We start from the raw sequence: 17,821 nt of genomic DNA, 5'->3' as shown, positions 1-17,821 counted from the left end.
CACCCTCGGGTGGGTCTTGGGCCCCGCGGGGTCAGTAGGGTCCCCAGCGGGTTCGACGCCGGCGGCTTCGGCCTCGGCGCCAGTGGGGACCCAGGGATCCAATAGCGGATCCAGACCAGCACCAGTCTCTCACAGTCGACCTCCTCCGGTGCCAGGTCCGTCGTCGGCGCTTTCTCCACCACCGGCGCCCACTGGTGGTGGTAGCCCCATCCTCATTCTGGATGATCCGTAGCCGGAACGATGTCGTATGACGCCGATTCCTACTTCAACAGCGTTGATTAGGACCAGATCATTGCCAGAGCCTTATTCTGAACAGCCAGGCACAGGAGAGGAGTGGGAGGGGTCTGAGGACCCTTTAGAGTGTGAACTGGAGCATGAACAGGACTGGTATGAGGATCTAGGGGAAGCCAGTGGACTGGATACTTCTCCAGATACTCCAGATACTGGCATGCTCTCTCCTCCCAATGTGGCTACGAAGGAAGGGGCTTCTTCTGTTATGGTGGTGCGTGGGACATCTCAGGTCTTGGACCTAGACTTGCCTACGGTGCCAGTCAGGACGAATCTCCTGACGGAGGTGCTTCAGCCGAGGGTGAATAGATCGGAGCTGATGTTGCCCTTCAATGAAGCCCTAACTGATGTTCATCTGGGAACATGGTCCAAAGCCAGCACAGGGGCTCCTATGAATAGGACAGTCGGCTGCCGCCATAGACCTGCTCCAAATGGCCCTAGTTTCCTCACCCAACACCCCACCCCGTAGAGCTTGGTGGTCCAAGCCTCCACTTCCTGTGGTGCCTTCTCTTCCGCCTCTCTGGATAGGGAATACAGGAGGCTGTAGCAACTTGGAAAGAAGTTTGTTTTCTTCCTCCAGCCTGGCATTGAGGTCAGTAAACACCTCTTGTCTATTGGGCCATTTTTCCCATACTTTATGGGATACGGTGGCACAGGTGCTGCCCCAGGTCCCCGAGGGCGTACAGGACACTCACCCAGGCTGTCAAGGATGGGAGAGATGCAGTCAAGTTTACTATTAGGTGTGTGTTGGACACGACCGACTCGCTGGGTAGAGCGATTTCATCGACAGTGGCCCTTCGTTGCCACGCCTGGCTACGTTCTGCTGCTGGCTTTTCAGGAGATGTCAGTCGCGTTTGATAGACATGCCTTTTGATGGCTCTCGCCTTTTTGGTGAGAAGGCAGGCTCTTTGCTTGAGAGGATCAAGGATTCTTGAGCTACAGCCCGATCCTTGGGCCTCTCTGCGCCAGCTCGTCAGCAGTCTGCCTTCCGTCCCTTTGGAGACGGCCACAAGTTAGCCACCATCCTCCGGCTTCACAACATCCCGTGCGAGGACGAGTTGTGGTACCGTCAGACCCAGAGGGTCTGGCCAGAGGGCGGCCACCACACAGCCCCGATCAACAGCGCCCAAGCCCTCCTAGTGTGGTTCTGCAAGACTATTTCAGTCAAGTTGGAGGAAGGATTCAATTTCATCTCCCTCACTGGCAATTCATCACATCGGACAAATGGGTCTCGCAGATCATACGGAAGGGCTATTCCCTCCCCTTCCAGTCTTTCCCTCCTTCTATCCCTCTGATAAAAGAACCACTGATGGAGGATCATTTGGTTTTGCTCCGCAAGGAAGTTACGTCTCTCTTGGCCAAAGGAGCTATAGAAAGAGTCCCGATGTCAGAAGTAGGCAGTGGTTGTTATTCCAGCTACTTTTTGATTACCAAAAAGAACAAGGGCATTCGCCCTATCCTGGACTTAAGGGACGTCAATCTCTTCCTCAAAAAGGAGAAATTCAAGATGCTCACTCTTGCTCAGGTCTCCTCTGCCTTAGACCAGGAAGACTGGATGGTAGCGTTGGACTTGCAGGATGCGTATTTTCATATCCCCATCCTGCCCGCCCACAGGTGTTACTTGCGGTTCAAGGTGGGCCACAAGCATTTTCAGTTTACTGTGCTCCTTTTCGGTCTCACCAGAGCCCCTCGGGTGTTCACGAAGGTGATGGCAGTGGTGACAGCTCATCTGCGCAGGTTAGGGATTTCAGTCTTCCCCTACCTAGACGATTGGCTGTTGAAGCCTACGACGACTCAGGCTCTCGTCACCCCCCTCCAGAAGACGGCGAACCTCCTGCATTAGTTGGGGTTCACTTTAAATTTGCCGAAGTCACACCTGACTCCTTCTCAGAAGCTCACTTTCATCGGAGATGTTCTGGATACAGTTCAGTATCGGGCCTATCCTCCCGAGCAGCTAGTCCAGGATATTCAGGTTATGATACTGAAGTTTTGGCCTCTCGCCTGGATTTCGGTGAGACAGACTCTGAGGCTGTTGGGACTCATGGCTTCCTGCATCCTATTGGTCAAGCATGCCAGATGGCACATGAGGACTCTGCAGTGGGACCTGAAGTTCCAGTGGGCACAGCATCAGGGAAACCAACGTGGTTCAGATCTCGTAGGGAACTGCAAAGGATCTGTAGTGGTGGTTAGTGTACTGGGATTGGGTCAAAGGCAGACTCCTCTCCCTTCCCCAACCAGATCTCACAGTAGTGACAGATGTTTCACTTCTGGGATGGGGCGGCCATCTGGGAGAGGTAGAGATCAGGGGTCTCTGGTCTCCGGCAGAATCTGGGCTCCAAATCAACTTGCTGGAGCTTCGGGCTATCCGACTAGCATGAAAGGCATTTCTTCCCATTGTGAAAGGGAAGGTAGTGCAGGTGTTCACGGACAACACTACCACGATGTGGTACTGCAACAAGCAGGGTGGTGTAGGGTCGTGAACTCTTTGTCAAGAGGCTCTATGTCTCTGGACGTGGCTGGAACATCAGGGCATAACCCTGGTGGTTCAACACCTGGCAGGTTCTCTGAATGCCAGGGCGGACAAACTCAGCCAGCGATGCTTAGTGGATCATGAATGGTATCTCCATCCAGAGGTTTGTGCAAGGACTCTTTCAGCAGTGGGGAGAGCCTTGGTTAGATCTGTTCGCCTTCGCAGAGAATGCGCAATATCAGCAGTATTGCGCGTAGGAGTTTCCAAGGCGGCTATAGCTAGGCAGCGCTTTTCGCCGCAAGTGGAGTTTGTCTCCTGTACGGCTTTCTGCCTGTACGACTTCTGCCCAGCGTTCTCAAGAAAATCCAGAACGACCGGGCCCAAGTAATCTTAGTGGCTCTGGACTGGGCATGAAGAGTCTGGTATCCAGAGCTTCTCAAAATTAGCATCAGTCCTCCAGTCAGGTTGCTTCTTCGGGAGGATCGTCTGTCGCAGCAGCAGGGGATTTTTCTCGACCCAAACCTGTCAACTCTGCGGCTTCATGCGTGGAGATTGAACTGTGACAGTTGATGGTTTATGACCTCCCTCCCGAGGTCTATGATGTAATTCTGGCAGCCAGGCTTCCCTCTACTAAGTCGATTTACGCTTGCCATTGGAAAAGTTTTGTATCATATTGTACAGAGAGGTGTATTGATCCTCTTTTTCTCTTTCTAATATCATTCTGTTCATTCTGTCACTCGCCCAACAGGGTTTCTCCTGAGGAACTCTTAAGGGCTATCTTTCTGCCTTATCTGCTTTTCTTCACTTGCCCGATCAACTATCTTTGTTTAAGTCTCCCATTGTACAGAGATTCTTAAAAGGGCTTGTACTTATGTTTCCATCTATGCCTTTTGCTATGCCCCAGTGGGACCTTAATCTAGTGCTCACTTTTCTAATGTCTGCTCCTTTTGCGCCTTTACATAACTGTCCTCTCCAGCTGCTCACTATCAAAACCGCCTTCTTAGTGGCGATCACATCTGCCAGGAGAGTGAGTGAGATGCAGGCTTTATCATCGAAACCGCTGTATCTCGCAATATATCCTGATAAGATAGTCCTCAGAACTCGTGCCTCTTTCCTCCCCAAGGTGGTGACCCCTTTTAATCAAAATATTACCCTGCCCACCTTCTTTGCTCCACAGCATCCCTCTAAAGAAGAGGAGCCTCTCCATCGGCTGGACCCAAAAAGAGCGTTATCGTTCTACCTTGACCACACAAAAGAGATCCGGGTGGACGACCAACTCTTTATGGGGTATGTTGGTGCAAGGAAGGGTCGGGCAGTCCAGAAACTAACCATTTTGCGCTGGGTCGTTCTCTGCATTAAAATTTGCTATGCTTAGGCTAAGAAGCAGCCTCCTGAAAGCTTGCGAGCTCACTCTACCAGAGGGAAAGCTGCTACCACTGAGTTAGCTCGAGGTGTGCCGGTACTTGATATTTGCCAGGTGGCAACGTGGGCTACCTTGCACACGTTTGCAAGACACTACTGCCTGGATAGCCAGGTGAGGAGAGTGGGGCATTTTGCTTGCTCAGTCCTACAGGACTTCCTGGTGTGAAGTATGTTTTGGCAGCCCACCACCAGGAGTTATTGCTTGGGTATCTATTCTAAGGTAAGGAATCTGCAGCTAGAAGTCTCTATCAGATGAACAAGTTACTTACCTTCGGTAACAAATTATCTGGTAGAGAGACTATCTAGCTTTAGATTCCTTACACCCACCCAAGCCTCCCCGCTCTGCGAATATATACATTGTTTTTCATATTTTTTTTCCCTTTCTCAAGGGCATATATCTTTTTACTCAAACAATCAAAAGAAAAGTAAATAATTGTTGGCTCTTCAATGACTCTGCGCTTCTGGCGTGTAAAGTTGTGGAAAAGAACTGACGTACGCATGCCAGGGTGGTGCCTATATAGAAGACCGTGATGTCACAGACGGCTCCAACAATGTTGACAATGCCACACGGAGCCGGACGACGCACAGGGATCCGAACAACGCCACCCGACAGCACGTGCAGGGTACTGCTCGCCAGAAAACTTCCAGATTCGAAGCTGACGCCAGGGAATTTTAAGGTAAGGAATCTGCAGCTACATGGAGTCTCTACCAGATAATTTGTTACCGGAAGTAAGTAACTTGTTCTTCAACGCCCTGTGCTGTGGTGATAAGGAGGCATGACCAAGAAGCAGAATGTAGATAAAGCATAAATCTTTGGCTATGCAAGAGGACTACAATGTAAAGCTCAAGACTGCAGTGCCCCCGATTGTGGGAGTTAGAACATATGCCTGGATGAGGACGAGAGGAACTTAGTAATCGTAAATACTATGACGAGAGAACCAAGGGATGCTCTCTAAACAAGAGCTTGTCGTGGCTTAATGTCAAAGTTGGGCGTATGCAAGTATGAGAATCTCACATTTCTTAAAAGCCTGGGCCCTTTCTCTATAGGGCTAGTACATCGACTGTATTATCCTAGGGCGAGGCCATAACAGTCTGCATGCTTTTCTAGCGAAAGATTGAAATATTGAAACACATGCTTTGTTTTTCACATTAGATCAATAATCAAAAGGAATTTCGGAGACAGTTAATAGTCTGTTCAATATAGACCTCAGGGTCCTAGACCTACTTTTTCTTGATTGAAGTCAGGCACAGACAGTTTGACCCCTCTCATGGGGTTTATACCCAGCATTTTTCGCTTTAAACATCACTTAGCTGCTAATAAAGGGCAATCCGCAAGATGAAGTGCATATGCATAAAATGACAGGACATTGTAACCTTCGGTCTAACTGTAGCCAAACAGCTAACTTTGTTGTTCACATTGAGGTCTTTATTGTTTTGATTGCTGTTTCCACTAGCCACAATCCTAGATTATTTGAAAGCATTTGTTAACATTCATTAGGTTTATTTCAAATGCTCAGCTGTTTTAAGCCTTTTGTTACATCTCTGTATCCGTCAAAGGCTTATTGACCGGTGCATGTTAAACTTGAATCTTGAAACCTTCCTTTGCATGCACGACCACCCTTTTCAGAAGTGGAATATTGGTAATTTCCCTTGCAGATACTTCAGAAGAACACATGAATCAACTTTTACAACAGATCCGACGAAAACCAGTATCTCCAGCTTTTAGCAGGGGTCTACCCATCATGACTGCAGCTGAACTGCTAATGGTAGATGTAAATAGGAACATGGTGACAATCCTTTAGTCCACCTACAAAGCATCCTATGAAGTACTTTCTAGCTGTTCTGTTGTACACTGTCTTCAGACTTGTGTAATTTGTTTATCCAATCATTGTGTTTTCACAAAAATAATGTATTCATTTTCATAGAGCCCATGCACTCAAGATCTGGAACAACAACCCCATATCGATGAGGAAGGCCATAATAATGCTGCTCCAATTTTTTAAAAAAATGAAGATACACCTCTTTAAAGAATGCTACATTGCAATGCAGTAACAGTACACTTCTGCTTTCAGAATGCAGCTATCCTGACTGTTTGCTTGGCTTAAACCCTATAAAGCACTTCACTGCCTTTTGTTTAGGTTTGTGCTATACAAATACCACATACCTACATAAACACGTACACACATACAGTAAAGGCAGTATATGCCAGAGACCTTCTTTCTTAGTTATGAAATCCATCTGTAATATGGGTCACATGCTCTTCCTACAATTGCCCCTTATTAAATAATGCTTTGTATCTATATGGAGACTGGATCAGATGTTAACACAAAATGTGTTGGCCTGCAGCACTTTTATTTTTGTTTCCAAGGTTCAACTCCATATGAACTGTGTCTGAACTCATTGCCTGGCTAGGCCTAAGTGCTAATTTCAATAATTTGAGTTAGTCTTTGTGATAGAGTTTGGACTTCTAGAAACACCATATCTCTGCTTCATGTAGTCCCGTTCTAGACTTAATGTTGTATGTCCTTCCTACATTTACCATAAAATGACCTTGTGGATTCATAACAAAGTCAAACTAGTTTGCTTTACTCAGAATGAAGATAATGAATTTAGTCAAACCTAAAGTGGTGATTGCCTTAAGTAAATTATTTACATGAGCCTGAAGCTTTCTTTCCCGTTGTGGATTTTTAAGTGCATTTCCACCTTTTTAGTGAAGAATATGCCAAAAGGACTATTAAAGTCAGCAAGTCTATATTTAGATTGCTAACTAGCCTCACTTACAGAGAAAAAGCCAGCAATGTATGCACTATGAACCATTTAAAAAAAAATTATCCTCACCATTCTAATAGTGCCTCTTCTGGGGATCATAGGAACGCTAGCTGTATGGACAAATCCAGAAAAGCATCAGGGCAGAGGGGAGCAAGATATTGGTGTAACTTTGCTTGGCACGTTGTAGCTAGTTGTGTGTTTGTTAAATTAAAAAATATCATATGACATACAGTTTAGCGTATACAGACATGGGGAAAAGTCAGTGGCTAAAAGTTGGAGTCTTGATTCTGATGGACATGATCAACAATTTTGGGGGGGATTTCTGGGAATCTGATGACCTGTTTTTTTAATTTCAAAAACATTTATGTCGTTTTCAAACAAGACATGCAAGAGGAGTCGGGGAGAGGGAGAGACAGGGTACAGAAAGAGAGAAAAGTATAGGATGGGGGGAGGGCATTGTGGGACAGTTGAATGGTAGGGGGAGGGTTGTGATGAAAACTAAGGTCTAATGGAGGTAGCCATAATCAGTATCAAAGTGTTTTCTGATTGGAGATATATTTGTAGAGTTTCTCTCATATTTTACAGTTTGATGACTTGATGTATTTTTACTGCCCTCCTTGCATAGTTTGATGCTTGGGGACTTCACCAGGTGAGGAATTTCTAGGTCGACACAGTATCTATCAAAGATTGTTACCAGAAGATTAGTAACCTTTTCATTTGTATTGGATGTATAAAGGAGCCTCTTACATCATAATGGGACCATATAAATTGTAATAACTGGACACAACTATAAGGTAAAACTCTACCTCCTCCAGAGCTTCAGAAATGTGATTCACGATCTCAGTTTCTACAATAAGAACCCGATTCACATGGGAGAGCTTTGCAATATTATGTCTTGTTTAGAAGTGTGAATATAAGCCTAGTCCCCTGACAGCCCAGTTCTGGTTATGATACACGTATGAGGGATGAAATGTATAGATAAGTAGAACTTTTTTTCGCAGCATTCCTTAGATGAAACTTGCATTTATTAAACTGGGTCAGTGTACACTGTCACTTTATTATATAGGTATGTTGATGCACATGGTTAATTGTTGACAATTTAACATAGGCTCATAAATGAGGTTATTATATTTAATTGTAGGAACTAATACTTGGTAAATATATACTTGAAATTGTCTGATAATTTATTTGATTATGTTTATATTTTTAGATTGATTTTACAGCTGCAAGGCACAAGATCAATGACAAAATCGTAGTCAATTTATTGCAGAAATGCCGTCCCTATGTAATTCGTTTGAATCTTCGAGGCTGTTCTGTTTTACGTTGGGCAAGTTTCAAAAGCATTAGTAAGTTCCTTACTTGTCAATTGCTTGTTTTGAATAATATTCTTCTCCTTGTTATGGATTTCTGATTATTTAATACTGGTGGTAAACATGATATGAAAAGTACATAATTTCAAAACATGTATCTAATGTTATTCACAAGAGAATTCTTTGCATTTAATTTGTCAGGGTTTTTACCATTACTCTATTGCGGGTAAATACAGGGAGTGCAGAATTATTAGGCAAGTTGTATTTTTGAGGAATAATTTTATTATTGAACAACAACCATGTTCTCAATGAACCCAAAAAACTCATTAATATCAAAGCAGAACATTTTTGGAAGTAGTTTTTAGTTTGTTTTTAGTTTTAGCTATGTTAGGGGGATATCTGTGTGTGCAGGTGACTATTACTGTGCATAATTATTAGGCAACTTAACAAAAAAATATATATACCCATTTCAATTATTTATTATTACCAGTGAAACCAATATAACATCTCAACATTCACAAATATACATTTCTGACATTCAAAAACAAAACAAAAACAAATCAGTGACCAATATAGCCACCTTTCTTTGCAAGGACACTCAAAAGCCTGCCATCCATGGATTCTGTCAGTGTTTTGATCTGTTCACCATCAACATTGCGTGCAGCAGCAACCACAGCCTCCCAGACACTGTTCAGAGAGGTGTACTGTTTTCCCTCCTTGTAAATCTCACATTTGATGATGGACCACAGGTTCTCAATGGGGTTCAGATCAGGTGAACAAGGAGGCCATGTCATTAGATTTCCTTCTTTTATACCCTTTTTTGCCAGCCACGCTGTGGAGTACTTGGACGCGTGTGATGGAGCATTGTCCTGCATGAAAATCATGTTTTTCTTGAAGGATGCAGACTTCTTCCTGTACCACTGCTTGAAGAAGGTGTCTTCCAGGAACTGGCAGTAGGACTGGGAGTTGAGCTTGACTCCATCCTCAACCCGAAAAGGCCCCACAAGCTCATCTTTGATGATACCAGCCCAAACCAGTACTCCACCTCCACCTTGCTGGCGTCTGAGTCGGACTGGAGCTCTCTGCTCTTTACCAATCCAGCCACGGGCCCATCCATCTGGCCCATCAAGACTCACTCTCATTTCATCAGTCCATAAAACCTTAGAAAAATCAGTCTTGAGATATTTCTTGGCCCAGTCTTGACGTTTCAGCTTGTGTGTCTTGTTCAGTGGTGGTCGTCTTTCAGCCTTTCTTACCTTGGCCATGTCTCTGAGTATTGCACACCTTGTGCTTTTGGGCACTCCAGTGATGTTGCAGCTCTGAAATATGGCCAAACTGGTGGCAAGTGGCATCGTGGCAGCTGCACGCTTGACTTTTCTCAGTTCATGGGCAGTTATTTTGCGCCTTGGTTTTTCCACACGCTTCTTGCGACCCTGTTGACTATTTTGAATGAAACTCTTGATTGTTCGATGATCACGCTTCAGAAGCTTTGCAATTTTAAGAGTGCTGCATCCCTCTGCAAGATATCTCACTATTTTTGACTTTTCTGAGCCTGTCAAGTCCTTCTTTTGACCCATTTTGCCAAAGGAAAGGAAGTTGCCTAATAATTATGCACACCTGATATAGGGTGTTGATGTCATTAGACCACACCCCTTCTCATTACAGAGATGCACATCACCTAATATGCTTAATTGGTAGTAGGCTTTCGAGCCTATACAGCTTGGAGTAAGACAACATGCATAAAGAGGATGATGTGGTCAAAATACTCATTTGCCTAATAATTCTGCACTCCCTGTATATACATTAATAATAGAACACAATAATATATTTTCCAAATTAGAAATATTGAGGTGAAAATATATGTAGCTGCTGTGCTCTCAACTATACAATAAATTAAGCATGATATCTGTGTTCAAGCCTTCTACAGTTTCTTCAAGATACTCATATATGCATTTTATGTATCTTATCAATCCATAGCGAACGCACAGATATTTTCCAAGAAGTACAGATTGTTTTTTTTATTGAGGGAAAACCCTGAATCCATTCTAAATAATAAGGGGTTTAAGTGTTGTAGGAACCTAAGATACGTCTAGGCATCCCTTGCCAATGGCCGTTTAGAATCTTTTAAATTTTTTTATGAAATTATAATTTTCACAGAACAGTACAAAGCAGTACTGCTTTGAGTTTGTTTAGACTCAGGAAAAACCTAATGATTTTGGGGGCCCTGGGTCGAACGTATTTTGGGGGGCCCTGTTTGCAACAGCTTTAAATTTATGATTCAATTTCAGCTCTTTTATGCCCTCCTTGATCAGGTCACTGACAATGCACAGGCACACACTCGTCCAAATTCTTAATATCTTTATATCTAATATTCAGGGACTTTTCAATATTGTAACAGGGTCAGCTCACTCATAATAATGCATATAATGGCTGTCACACCCTCCCATTTCTCATACGTGAGGTCCTGTTTTGATCTAAAATAACGTTATGGATGTCGCATAAAACATAAACACAACATTTCTTTGTATAGTCTAACAGACTCTCACCCATCACCCACATTAAAAATAAATTTAAGGGAAATGGTATTTAAAAAAATCAGTTTTAACAATTAGTCAAGGTCATTATGGCAAGAATCTCTGCAGAACAGAGCTGGCTCCATCAAGGGGCCCCCTGAAAGGCTGGGGGCCTGGGCCAGAGTCCACTTTGAGCATGACTTAAAATGTCTCTGATAAGCCTGGCAATTGTTTTTGCTTCTGTAAATCAAGCTTTTGTTTCTTTCACCATATCTCCTTACAGAGCCCAACATTTTGGGTATACTTGGTACAATATTTAGGAAGAACAGTAACCATTTTCAGCCACAATCACATACATGTTGAGAGCCTATTCTCTATTTTTGCATGCCAAGATCGTATGTGGCAAGCTCAACTGTTATAAAACTGGTCTACTCTTAAAGACATGGTTCGGATTCAGATTAGCAGGCGTTCAATTTTTAGCTTTCAAAGACTGTCCTATGCACATGTGTTGCTTTCCCCCCCGAGATGACCCTTCTTTATCGGACAACCATGATATTAACGTTGACTGGGACAGGGAGGAAAGCGAGATACCTGATAACCACACCATAAACAGTGAATGGGATGTTATCTCATCCCTCAACCTTCCCCTCCAGCACCCCAACAAGCTGATTCTCCGCCTTCATATATATGTGGGTTCCACATGTTGATGGAGAGAGGAGCAAAACGTTTTCAACTGCCAATCACTATTAAGCAGACCGACTACTTTCTTTATGATTTCAAGGACCATTTTATGAAGTCGATTAGAGCAATTCCAATTGTTGATTATATATGGGAGGAAGGAGTTAAAATTATGAAGACGCCAGCCACAGTTACTGTTGTCCTTCCTAGGAAAGATAAAAATTACAAGGCTCCAGAGGAATCGCCTGCTTGCTTGATTGGCCATTTGAAGCCTGATTCCGTGATTTTGCAGCCTGCACAACGAAGATCAAAAAACCCTTCCGCTCCAGTAATATCTCCACCGGACAAGGAGGGTAGTTGGTTAGATAACATTGGCAAGTGATTCACTGTGCTGTCAGGTACAGCTGTTCGTGCTGCAAACTCCCTGGGGATTCTGGGGCGTTACGATCGCCAAATGAGGTTTGGCATAACCGCCTATCTGGATCTCTTACTGGATGATAAGAATCCAGAAGCCATGTAGATACTACAAGAGGGCGAAAGAGCAGCATCAATTATTATCAACTGCGCTATGGACATTGCATCCATCGGATACCAACAATTAGCAGGTTCTGCTGTGCTAGGTTGGCTAAAAACCAAGTCATTCATCCCAGACGTGTAAACCAAAATCCTCAATATGCCTTTTGATGAAGACTCCTTGTTCCGGAAGCACATCAATGATGCCCTGCAATCGATAACAAAGGACACTGAAACAGCTAGGTCCCTTGCAACTCGCCAATACCGCAAAATCCCTTTTTGCCGTGCACATCGGTGTGGCTCATATTCCTATTGTGGTGGATACTAAAGATACCAACAGCATTCTTATCAGCAGCGCCTTTTGGCAGGCTTACCAACAACACCAGCCTTGTCGACCTCTACCATCGGCAGCCTATTCTAGGCAGCAAAGAAGTAAACAGCCCATTTCCTCCAGAGACATCGCTACAAAACAGTGACAGTATCAAAGTGCCAGCTACATCCCCTTCTCAATATCCAGTGGGTGACAGATTCTCCCTTTATTTGCAGCAATTGAGAAAAATAACTATGGACAGGTGAGTCTCAGACCTCATTGAGCATGGCCTTTCTCTGGTGTTCACTCAGCTTCCATCTCAGACTCTTCCATCAAAATGTATTTCATCCCGGCTTCGTCTTCTGCCTGAAGAAGTTGTAGCCATGTTATCAAAAGGAGCCTTCGAACATGTTCCACATTCCCAGAAAGGAAAATGATTTTGCTCCCGTTTTTTCCTCGTAAGGAAGAAATCTGTAGAATAGTGTGCAATCCTCGATCTTAGGAAACTAACAGTTATCTTTCGTATGTCTTCCCTGCAAGAAATTCTCCACCTTCTCAATCAATTGATTTTCTTACAAGTTTAGATCTCCAAGACTCCTACTTCCACATTCCTATCCATCCCAACCATCGCAAATCTCTCAGGTTTGCAGTTGCTGGTACTCATTACCTGTTCAAAGTCCTTCCCTTTTGTCTGCGTTCCACTCCCCGGATATTCACAAAAGTACATGCTCCAGTGGCAGCTTACAAGCAACAACAAGGAATACAGGTTTTCACATACTTCGACTGTTTGATAAAGGCTCAATTTTCCCAGCAGGCATCGGGAGATACTGCAAAGTGTCTTCAACTATTTCAAACACTGGGTCTGTCTGTAAACTTCCAGAAATCTCTCCTTATTCCTTCCACAAGGATACCCTTTCTGGGACCCACTCTAGACACATCACTCAACAAGGCGTTCTAGTCTCTGGACAGACAGTACAAAATTTGAACTCATCTTCTCTCAAAAAGAAAGTGCGCTTCTGTTCACCTAATCAAGTCTTTATTGGGCATGAAGTCTTCAGCCATTTTCCTGGCACCTCATGCTCGCCTCAACATGTGACCTTTCCAAGAACAATTAGAGGCCCAATGGATCCAATCAGAGGGCAGCTTCGACGTCGTAACCATCACGCCTGTAATGAAGGCAACTCTTCCTTGGTGGACAAACTCCCACAACCTTTCAGCAGGACTAACTTTCCTTCCTCCCATTTCGGAGTAGATCACAACAACAGATGCTTCGCTAGAAAGGTGGGAGCTTAATTACAAGATCTACAGATTCAGAGCAAATGCACTCTGGTGCAGATGAAGCTCCATATCAACTTCCTAGAACTCAAAGCAACTCACACTGGCTCTTCAAGCATTTCTGCCAAGAGTTCAAAGCTCTGCTGGGTTGATAAGAACAGACAACACAAGTATGCATTATCTCAACAAACACAGAGGTACACGGTCCACGATTCTCTCCCAAAAATCTCAAAACTTCCGGCTATGGTCGCTACAACATCAAGTGACCCTAAGGGCAGAACATCTCCCTGGATAACACAACTCTTAAGCGGAGAGCTTGAGCAGAACATCCCAGAATTGTCATCAATGGGAATTGAACCAACTGGTCAGACAAAATCTTTCAGCAATGGGGCAAGCCCAATCTAGATCTATTTGCATCACAAAAGAACAAGAAATTAAATTTTTACGCCAGCAGGTACTCCCAGAAAGGATCATGGGGAATATCCTTTTGATGCAATGGTCCAGGATCTATGCCTACGCTTTTCCTCTGATTCCACTTATCCCCATAGTTCTTTGAAAGATCAGGCGGGAGCCATGCTAGTTAAGTCCTCATAGCCCCACGATGGCCCAGATGGCATTGGTGTATGGAAATACTCATGCTGTCAATGGACAGTCACATCCAGCTCAAGCCTCAACCGCACTTGTTGTTGATGAACAATCACCAGGTCCTCTACCAGACCCACCTTAGCTGCACTTAGCAGCTTGGCTCCTGAGTACCATGAGCTAGAGCATTTAGATCTTCAAGATGATTGCTGAAGAATTCTTGTGCAATCCTCAGCTCGCTCTACCAACAAAACATTCAACCTCAAATGGAAGCGTTTCTGTATTTGGTGTGAAAAATTTAACATACATCCTATCACTTCTCCTCCTGAACACGTGTTAACGTATTTGCTGTCCCTGGGTAAATCTGGATTATCTCACTCCACTGTCAAAGTGCATTTGGCTACTATTTCCAGGTATAGACGAACTCTAGGATCTCCTTCCTTATGGTTGCACAGATTGATCATTCAAACTCTTAAAGGACTTTTCAGGGCATTTCCGCAAATAAAGTCACTGCCACCTGCATGGCAGCTTAACACAGGTTTTGTCCCAGTTGATAAAACATCCATTTGAACCAATCCACAAAGTTGAGCTAAAATTCCTTACTTGGAAGGTGGCTACCTTATTGGCCCTTACTACTGCTAGGAAGGTAAGTGAAATTCAAGCATTCACTATCAGAAGACCTTTCCTTCAATTCAGAAACAACATGGTAATCCTCTGGACTAATCCCAAATTCATACCAAAAGTCCCTACTGATTTTCATCTCAATAAGCCGACTATGCTTAAACCTTTTTTCTCTAATGTGCAGACACCAGCAGAACAGACACTGCATTCTCTTGATGTTAAAAGATGTCTGAAATTTTACTTGCAAAGCACCTCTGATCAGCTCTTTGTGGCCTATGGCAACAACAATAGAAGTGGCCTGGTCTCAAAGGTTACCATAGTAAGATGGATATCATCTACTATCCAGTTTTGCCACTCTAAGGCGGGCAGGCCTTTACGTCAGAAAACCAAAGCACATACTACTAGAGCAAAAGCCACAACAACTGCCTTATTTGCTGGGGTATGTATTGAAAATATATGCCGTTCTGCTTGGAAAAGCAAGCACACTTTTACCCAGCATTACTGTTACTGTTTAGATGCAGCACATACTTCTGATACAGCTGTGGGTCAGGCAGTACTTTGGCATATTTTCCAATAAGGGGAGCCTGTTCCGTGTGTGTGTGTGTGTGTATATATATATATATATATATATATATATATATATATATATATATATATATAACTGTACGTAGAAGCCATTTTTACATAAAAATAAAAAAGCAAGATTTATTGTCTTTGCCGGTGCATATTTTACTGAAGAGGTAAAGTGTGTGAGGGAATTGTAAGGTTACACCTTAATAGTAACTTTTGCATTTGCAAAAGCTAATTTATTAACCTGTTCCTGCCATTTAGGCTCTGCTCATTCAGGGGTAGTTCTTTGCCATTGCTTTAGGTCTGGAACTATTAAGACCTTTTGATTTTACTAACATTATGGGACCGATTACGACTTTGGCGGAGGGGATTAGTCTGTTATTAATGTGAAAGATATCCCGCCCGCCGTTTTACAAGTTCAGTAGGATATAATGGAACTTGTAATATGGTGTGCGGGATATCTGTCATGTTTGTGACTGAGTAATCCCCCCCGCCAAGATCGTAATCAGACCCTGTGTGTATAACATACTTACATACAGAGTCTTTCAGTTAATCTGTTTCATTCAGTAGTCAGCCATTGTGTCCTTCACATTTGTTTTTCACCTGCTGAAACATGGGGCATTGAGTCCTCCCAATTCAGCCACTGGATGACTTCACTGTGAGCGGCAGCATTCTGCCTTTTTACAATGATCACATCCATACACCAAAGAGTTCTCTTAAGTGCCAGATACTACTTTGGTAATCCATGCTTTTGAAACCAAAAAATATTTATACTTTTAGCCAGATGTATTTATGAGGGCAATGCAATTTTCCCAACAATATTTTTTTTGCTAAACAAAATCAATGAAAAAGCCAAAAGGCGGACAGATTGTGGTAGACCTATTGGCTTTGCCAATGCTTGATTTTTTTGGGTGGCTGATTAGATCCGCTGGAATTGAGAGACCAGTCAGGGGCACCTGCGAAAATATTTGTGTTGCGACCCGGGCTGTAGGAGAATGCAGTCACGTGACCAATTGCACCTGTTACATCAAGCTGCACGAGACGCTGACGGGCCTTTCATCTTGCCCCATGGACCAAGAGCTATGAGTCCACTAAAGGAGCAGTAATTCCTGAATAAGCTTTAGCTATTTGCCGTATACATAACACCGTTGATAAGATGACTGTAATTTTTGCTTGTTTCTAGGTTTAGAGCATTATGTGAAGGGAAATTTTTGCATGGATGGAGTCAGAGTAAGTCATTCTCTCCTCCCATGAGAAACTGCAGGATTTCCTTCTACAGGAAATGCCTTTTTGAGTACTTGTAGATTTATAAATCTTTCCGAATCTGTTTTTTTCACGATGTTAGTTTTTTTCGTATTCATTTTCAACATCTGTTTTTAATATTTCACATTACCTTGATTATCAAAATGATTATTGTGCCGTCTGCCATATGTTGTCTGGTTGATGAAGATTGTATTACAACTAAGCCATAAACGAGCAGATGGTTGTTTCCGGCATGGTCTTCAACTGCCTTTATTCTTTAAACAGAAACCAATTGTGTATAAGATTCCTGCATTTGGAAATTTCTCTTCTAAACGGGTTTGTATTGTTTACTTTAGAGACTTTTTTTTGCTCATTATGTGAATAAAATTGTCAAGACCAGAGTTGTGAATATATCATCTTAATTCAGACCTGTGCATTCTTTTTTACTTTTTTAATTCCATGATTTATTTTTGCTTGTTTGTTTTCTTCTGCTATGTCCTCCTTTCTGCCTTCAAGTATTTTTGTCTTTTTACTTTCCTTCTTTCTTTCTCTTCCTTTTTTTTTCTTCTCGCTGGTTTCTCTTTAACCTTTATTATTCTTTCTCACTTTTTCTTTTTACTTAATTACTTTTTTCCTTGCTTTCATTCTCATCATTGTCCTTGTTATTTCTCTTTTTTCCTTTTGTTTTTCTTTCTCTTGACTTTACTCCTTTTCCTTTGCAGTGGAGAACTTTACCGGTTATCTATGATAAAAAGGCAGACATGTCATATTGGTAGGTATATTACAGGCAGTAGCGGTTCATGGGGATTCCTGGGGGTGGGGTGGGAGTGGGGGGCATTAAAATTCATGAAAGAATTTTTTTTATTTTTATTTTTTTTAAACTTACCTTCTCTGCCACGCGATGCTCCCCTCTCCCGTGTCTTTGCTCCAGGCAAAGGCTCCCAGCCTGCCCTGCACCAGTCCTCACGCTGCTCAGTGCAGCGTCAGGATTGTCTGGGAGCACCCAGCCAGGGAACTTCCAGCCAGACTGGGAGCCTGTGCAGGGTCTCTCAAGCCCGGCAACCGAGACAGCCAGCCAAACATACATGTGCAGTGAGGGGGAGTTTTGTGCACTCCGGTGGCCCCGCCGCTTTCAAAGAAAGGTTTTCTTTGAAAGGTTTTGCAGCTGCCGCTGCTGGCGGAGGGCAATGCTCCTCCGCCCTTATGGAGGTGCCGCCCAGGATTACAGGGGGAGGTGATCATGATTGGTAATGTTATG

The 17,821-nt window shown here is 43.4% G+C and overlaps 1 protein-coding gene across 1 annotated transcript in view; it reads left to right on the top strand.

Annotated features, from left to right (window-relative positions):
• Positions 1–17,821, top strand: part of FBXL13 (F-box and leucine rich repeat protein 13) — a 1,108,093-nt gene that overhangs the window by 276,788 nt on the left and 813,484 nt on the right. Inside the window, exon 9 of the mRNA XM_069229683.1 lies at positions 8,160–8,295. Within this exon, the coding sequence (XP_069085784.1) occupies positions 8,160–8,295 (136 nt within the window). The remainder of the gene's footprint in view (positions 1–8,159; positions 8,296–17,821) is intronic.

The sequence above is a fragment of the Pleurodeles waltl genome, chromosome 4_1 (genome assembly GCF_031143425.1).
Source record: "Pleurodeles waltl isolate 20211129_DDA chromosome 4_1, aPleWal1.hap1.20221129, whole genome shotgun sequence".
In the NCBI taxonomy this organism is placed as follows: Eukaryota; Metazoa; Chordata; class Amphibia; order Caudata; family Salamandridae; genus Pleurodeles; species Pleurodeles waltl.
The sequence above is the reverse complement of the archived record's forward strand: the minus strand, read 5'-3'. Positions and strand labels throughout refer to the sequence as shown.